Source organism: Montipora foliosa, chromosome 14 (assembly GCF_036669935.1).
Source record: "Montipora foliosa isolate CH-2021 chromosome 14, ASM3666993v2, whole genome shotgun sequence".
In the NCBI taxonomy this organism is placed as follows: domain Eukaryota; kingdom Metazoa; phylum Cnidaria; class Anthozoa; order Scleractinia; family Acroporidae; genus Montipora; species Montipora foliosa.
Window position 1 is genome coordinate 13,780,348 of NC_090882.1, and position 7,500 is coordinate 13,787,847.

The 7,500-nt window shown below is 40.8% G+C and overlaps 1 protein-coding gene across 1 annotated transcript in view; it reads left to right on the forward strand.

Annotated features, from left to right (window-relative positions):
- LOC137985174 (cilia- and flagella-associated protein 70-like) overlaps positions 1-7,500 on the forward strand; it is a 40,576-nt gene that overhangs the window by 14,114 nt on the left and 18,962 nt on the right. Inside the window, exons 13-18 of the mRNA XM_068832694.1 lie at positions 610-701; positions 2,016-2,076; positions 3,054-3,115; positions 4,356-4,421; positions 5,942-6,008; positions 7,495-7,500. The exon at positions 7,495-7,500 is cut by the window's right edge and continues 126 nt beyond it. Coding sequence (XP_068688795.1) covers positions 610-701; positions 2,016-2,076; positions 3,054-3,115; positions 4,356-4,421; positions 5,942-6,008; positions 7,495-7,500 — 354 coding nt within the window. The remainder of the gene's footprint in view (positions 1-609; positions 702-2,015; positions 2,077-3,053; positions 3,116-4,355; positions 4,422-5,941; positions 6,009-7,494) is intronic.

A 7,500-nucleotide genomic window follows, 5' to 3' on the forward strand; every position in this document is an offset into this window, starting at 1 on the left:
ACACTTCCAATACCCGCTACATCTAGAATTTAAACCTTTCCCACTTCCATTCCCCTCTCCCCCTTTCAATGTTAACTGTTTAAGTTTGCAAGAATTTTTTTGTCTTGCTAGCAACAGTGGTAAGGAAGGGGGGGGGGGGGGGGGGCTGCATTGTGCAGTGAGAGGTAATAGGTAAATTAATAACGCCCCAAGAAGGTGAAGTGTCTCCCCTATTTTTGCAACTTGTCGTAGCAATTTCTAAAATGAAGATTTCTTCCCCTAAAATTTTTGGACACTTTCGGACACAATTTTCAGCTACGATTGCCGAACAGATCAGATTCTTCTATGTGATAAAGAAAGTCTTTATGCATTGCAAGGCTTTCGGCTTAATTTGCTTTTTGGGTGCCCTTGTAAGAGGCCTTAAACTGGAGATTTACCTAAGTTTAGCAAGTTCTTGAAGTCAATCTGTAAATAGCATACTGCTTTTTGTGAGCAAACTCGTATGTTAAATGAAACAACTGTAAACAATGACGTCATCAAAGATTCGCTTATAAAAAGTACCCTTTTTGCACAGATAGCAGTGTGAATTCTCTATGAGTGACCTTTAAACGTACCTTCCTTCACTTGCAGCAATACTTGGAATCTCGTACGTTTATTACCCTGGAATTTGTTTTGGACAATCCTTTAGTACCGAAGCGTCCACCGTCTTCACTTGCAAGAAAGTAAGCTGATATTAAAACTATCTTCCAATCACGCTCCCCTTCATGAACAGAATAAACTCGCCAATGGTCCATTCCATTGTAGTGAAATAAGCTTATGACGTGATAGGTCAATACGAGGGGTTTATCCGTGTATGGGTAGTTACAAAAGTTAGTTAGTTGTGAATCCTTTATAGGGGGTTACATTTGAATTGAAATGTACCGTTTTATACGTAATATATCAAACACGAGAAGGAGTGTTTCATCGGATATCCAAACACCGAGAAGCGAGTTGAAAAACGAGGCCGAAGGCCGAGTTTTTTTACCGATTTCGAGGTGGTTGGATATCTGATGAAACACTCTTTCGAGTGTTTGATATTGTTTCTCAAAAGAATCAGTATTTTAAGAGATATTTGGGATCAAAGTTGGCGAAATTTTATGCTAATTGAGACCACATATCCAAACTTCCTTCACGGTAGTGATTTATTTTGTTTTTGGCTTATGAATTATTAATGAGTTTGAGAAACGTGATTCAAGTACTGCGTTTTTGTTAGGTGTCCCCTTTTTGAGTTATTAATGATTTTTTACAACAATAGGCTTCTATCAACGTCGTAAGGTTTTAATTCCCTTTGTTTCTGTCACTTTCCACTTCACTTTTCACCTTATTTACAAACAAATCCAGTGCCGCGTGAAACAAGGCCATAGTGGCCAACATTTGGCGTAGCTATTCGAGGTGGGTCACTCACACTTCGATTGTTAACCAATCAGTATCAAGTAATCATGCCCTCTTGATTACCAAAAGTGCCCTGGTGATTAAGAAAAAATGCCCTCCGTCTAAGCCAATCAGCATTCAGTAATTTTGCCCGGTATGTGATGAGAGATTTTATTGGTAAGTTGTCAAAGAAAACCCGTATACATTGAAAGGTCAATAAAGCGCATATCAACATTCATCTCCTCAGTTAAAAGAAACTTAAGAAGGAAGTCATTCAATTTACGTTTAGAGGGTTTTTTTTTCTAAGCTGGCGAAGTTAACGTTCAGAGGGATATCATTCCATATTGGGTGTGTCCTTTTCGTAAGCACCTCGCAAGTAACGTATTGTTGCCGTTGGCCATGCATGGTGTCCTTCTAGTTTCTAGTTTTCAATCGTGACTTACCGGTACACTAGCCAACTTTGCAGACATACGTTTCTGTTTTTTCGCAATCTTGCTTCCCTCCTCTACGTTCGAGAGGAAAGACTTCGAGACGAAGGAAGAGAATATCTGCGATCGGCGGAGGCAGTTAGACATATTGCGGATATGTTAAGGCAATTATTCTCGAACCATCTCTCCTGATTGCAGGGTTGCAGAGTACATTCCTCCCCGGCCTATATTTGCCCGCAAACCAGGAGGTTCTAAAAAGGTAATTTATGTTTTAAGTTCGTGTTTGAGTTTCTGGTTGTGGTTGTGGTGGAGGTCATCCTCGTCTTCCTCTTCGTGTTGGCCTTCGTGTTCATTCGTGATCGTGATCGTGATCGTGATCGTGGTCGTGTTCATGTTTATACTGTACTTTCGTTTTTTACTGAATTTTGTTTGATATTTTAGATTCTCTTTGTAGTAGGCATAGTTAACGGTAGTTTTCATACCAGACACTGCTCATGACAGTGGCCCACTGGGCCACACCGCATCAGGTACCCGTTTCTCGAAAGTCCCGAAACTTTACGGGCCATTTTCGGGTGTCACAATTCCCTCTGTATCTCAAGAACGGAGGGGATTTAAGTCGTCAAACTTCTCATTTAGTTTGCTTTTTGTTACCTTGAAAATATTTTAAAAGATCGGCGTTCCTGGACAAGCGGTTGACAAATTCACAAATGGCTTTCCAGGCCCGAGAAGTTTTCGGGACTTTCGAGAAACGGGCCCCAGCTTTTACCCCATGCCGTGCAAATACTGTGTTTTTCACACTTATCGTAGTTTTTAAACAAGTATTTTCAGACTGGGCTTACGGTTTATCGTCCTTACCCGAGAAGACAACATCAAGACACCTAATTCAGTTATTTTGCAGGAAACAGTCCTCCGCTCCCTAAATATGAATTAAAGTCGAATACTGTAGCCAAAAAGTAAACCTTCCAACTGGCGTCGTCGGAATCAGATCTTGGCCCTAACAGAGCAAACATCTCATGCAGGAGGGGTAAATAAATGGAAAGATCTTCCTGTATCCTGCAAAAACCGTTTAATTCTCAACGCCCATGACATGTTTACTTTTTCGTTGAATGTGACATAATGAAACTAGATAATTACTGCAATTAGATTCATTCTTTTGTACATTCATTTGATTTCGGGCACCTAGTGGCACCTGGTGCTTTGCTCCCTTAATCTTTCGTCTCCCCATTGTTTAAACAGGCGGTGGAAGATTTTCACACTCAGCTGACCACAGTAGCAAATTCTCTGCTGGAGGAATTCAGGTTGGTTATTTTATTTCATAAGTATGCCAATGACGTTTGGTGAAATTAAACCAATTATTATAATTTTATCTGATTTTCGCCATTTTATTTTCACAAAGAGTTGTGAATTTGTGGTTTGTCGAGATTGCTTACGTTTTGCGCGTGCGTGCCAGGCTTACGAAGATTCAAGAAAGATTTCTTAGTGTTGAGAAATGCACTTCACTCCGTATTGTTGTTCCTATCTGGAGAACGAATTTAGTTGAATTGAGAGTCTCGAACTTTGTGTGTAAAAGTTGTTTAAAGCAAAGGATCGGGTATTATACGATGCTATGCTGTCTGACTTCTCCTCGTGCCAAACATTCCTTGAATTTAACCGAGAAGATATCAGATGATTTGTTCCTTAAGGACGGTGCCTACAAATTCAAAGGTAATTTTGCCCCGGTTTATGATTATGCAGGAAATGTAGATCTTAACAAGTGTTATTGAAATCCAAAAAGAAAATTGGGGGTAACCACTCATTTTTCAAAGATAAGTCATGAATTTGTAAAAAGCTTTAAAATACAAAGCAATGGATGGCGTTCTTTCTCAAATTGAAGCATGGCTACCCCAATTTTCTTTTTGGATACCAAGAGTACTTACTAAGATCTACTTTCTCCGGAAAGTTTTAAGCCGAGGAAAAATATCACTGTATTGGTAAGCATCACCGATAGGAAACCCGAGCATCTCGAGATGCGCAGAACGTTTGCGCAATAACAATAGTAGCCACCGTCTTTTAAGAGGAGTTGTTTATGCTGAATATTGGCTGTGCATTCGAAAGGTGTTGTAGAATTTTAAAAGAAAATTCGTTTAACTTTATTCAAATTGTATTTATTTCCATACTTGAAACGAACACTGGTTTCAAGATATAGTTTGCAAAATACATCATTAACTTTGGAGTTTCCTGACGTGAAGACCAGCATTCTACAGAGAGACCGAAATAACATGGGAGGGATCCTCTAAGAGTCAGTTGTTAGGCGTAGCCTTTTTTTCTTAAACACCAAAGGGTAGAGTAGACAGATATAGTAATCACGACCGTTTATTTCGTTATAGCATGATAAATAGCATTTCTAGAGGTAGAAAATACCAAGGGTTTGAACAGTTCCTACCATTTTGAACCGTTTCGATACCAGAATATTATGTAACATAATTGTGGTCAGATTCATACAATGGAGGTTCAAGTTTAAAATCAACTGCGTCATAACGAGTGTACTGTATGTTACAGGCAAATGTACGGCGATGATTTGATGAAAGGGAATCTGCCACAATCAAATGATGCCATGGATCAAAGGTATGAACGTCATCGTCATCCTCATCTTCATTATTGTCATGGTATTGGCAATGATTATATATATACCGTACATATCGCATCAGTTTCACGGCGGTTTACAATTCTTTGAGAGTAGTACTATCAGCCCATATGACTCGGTTTTGACGGTTGGAAATGGAGCTTTCTGATTGATGGATTCAAATTTTTAATCGGCTTCTGATTGGGTAATCGAATTTTGCATAAATCCATGGTTAATGATGCACGTGATTTTAATGACATGCATCGGTTTCTGAATCGATTAGCCAATCAGAAGCCCATTTATCTTATTAAAAATGTGAATTCATCAATTAAAACGCTCCATTTCCAACCGTCAAACCGAGCTATATGGGCTGATAGTACTACTTCTAAGAGATAGACCACCACCCCCGGGGGTCTTCCCCCTACTCTTCAAGAACAGTGTGTGGGTTCTCTTTAACGTCCCACAGTGTTGATTAACAGGAAGGGTAGTAAAACGGGGCCTACGGTTTACAGTCCTATGGTTTGGTCGACTAATGTGAAGTTAAGACGACCAATTCTGCTAGTGTTGTCCGACGCAAATTCCAACACGTTCTCGTTCAGGAATTCGCTAGTTCCATTTCCCCGCTTGGTTGATTTGTCGATTTGTTCGTCCAACATGAATTTAGGTCGGACTTACGGACTTAAATTTGGTTTATCAACGGAGTTGATAATGTAAATTGACCACCGTACAGAGATTCTAAAAGCTGACGTTTCGAGCGTTAGCCCTTCGTCAGAGCGAATCGAGGGATTATGGGTTACGTGTAGTTTTTATAGTAGAGTAGGAGCTACGCTATTGGTGGTAACATGGCAACGTGAAAAGTAGGAATATATTAGTTAAATGAAAAGCGTTCGTTAATACCGTGAGGATTAAGGGTGCCGATTTGAAAGATGAATTTTTGTTCCAGATTCTTGCGGCTTTCCGTCGTACCTAGATGTAGGGAAAGGCCGCAGATAGCCATGTGTTTTTTGGAGTGGTTAGGCAGATTAAAATGGCGAGCGACTGGCTTAGATGCATCCTTGTCATTCTTCTCAACATCGCGAAGGTGTTCGCGGAATCGGTCACCTAGTCGTCTACCTGTCTCACCAATGTATAATTTATTGCATAACGTACAGGTTATGCAAAAACTACACGTAACCCATAATCCCTCGATTCGCTCTGACGAAGGGCTAACGCTCGAAACGTCAGCTTTTAGAATCTCTGTACGGTGGTCAATTTACATTATCAACTCCGTTGATAAACCAAATTTTTGTATACTACTTCCCCACCGACGCAGCACCACAGTTTCTTTAGAAACTACCCCTTCATTCTTACGGACTTAAGTCGACTTGTTTGTCTGGGCGGACAAATTTCATAATACAAAGTCGTCTAAATTTTTCTTCATCCCTTTTTCACATCAAACGGTTTTTCCTTCTGAGACGATTTGTTCGTCTTCTATTCACAGTGAAAACGGCCACTGAACATTTCGTTTTTCTCTGATTTGCAGGCGGCAGAAGTTTCTTTATGAGCTGAACACTTCAGGAAAGTACTTTGCATTTAAGGAACAGCTAAAGGTATTTAACTAAAAAGATAAGAATACGTCCCCGACTTGTCAGTTAACTGAAGCCACACATTGAGATAAAGTTATTTAAAGGGTTTTATAATAATGGTAATGGTAACTACTTGATTTATCGACCACACATGTTACATACAGTTTCATGACGGTTTACAACGTTTTCTCTGGGCTCTATATTTGATCTTACTCGCCCACCTACCCACCCTCCCACACAAGAATGTGGAAAATGAAATCAGAGAGATAGATATAGACCACCAACACAAACCACAAACTGCTTTTAAGTGCACGAGTCTCTTTTTTAAATTGTTGTTGTTTGTTACTGTTTGCGGCCCTGTTGATTCATGTCGTGGTGGTACTGGCGGCCTAAGCTTGTCTCAACGGATGATTTTGCTCTAGCCAAAAATCGTGTTGCCATTTACATTCTGCCTGAACCAGTTAACATTTTAAATCGTTTAATTTGAAATGTTTCATCAAACTTCAGCAGAAGCCCATACCCCAGGAGTGCAATCTACCTACCTACTTACCTACCTACCTACCTACCTACCTACCGACCTCCCTACCCACCTACCTACTTACCTACCTACCTACTTACCTACCTACTTACCAGCCAACTTAGCCACCTACCAACTTACCTATTTACTTACTTACCTACCTACCTACTTACCTACCTACCTACCCACCTACTTACTTACCTACCTACCCACCTACATAATTACGTACTTACCTACCTACCTACCCGCCTTCTTACTCACCTGCCTACCAACCTACCTACCCACCTACCTACTTACCTACCTGCCTACCTACCCACTTACCTACTTACCTACCTACCGACCTACCCACCTACCGACTTACCTACTTATTTACCTATCTACCTACCCACCTACCTACCTGCCTACCTACCGACCTACCTACCCACCTACCTACTTTGCCTACTTACCTAGCTACCTACCTACTTACCTGCCTACCTACCCACCTACCTACCTACCTACCTACCCACTTACCTACTTACCTACCTACCTACCTACCTACCTACCCACCTACCTACCTAACTACCTAACTACTTACCTTCCTATCAACCTACCTACTTATTTACCTACCTACCTACATACTTACCCACCTACCTACTTACCTACCTACCTACTTACTTACCTACCTACCCACCTACCTACCTACCTACCTACCTACCCACTTACCTACTTACCTACATACCTACCGACCTACCGACCTAACTACTTACCTTCCTATCAACCCACCTACCTACTTACCTACCTACCTACTTACCTACCTAACTACTGCCCTAACTACCTACTACCTACCTACCTACCTACCTACCTACTTACCAACCTACCAACCTACCTACAGACCTACCTACTTGTCTGTCTGTCTACCTGTTGGTGGAAGGTACGAGTGCTCTCACCACTGTGCAATCCCTGCTCCCGTCCAACATATTTGGTAATGTGAGGAATTTTCTCTTTGATTCTCAGAACAGT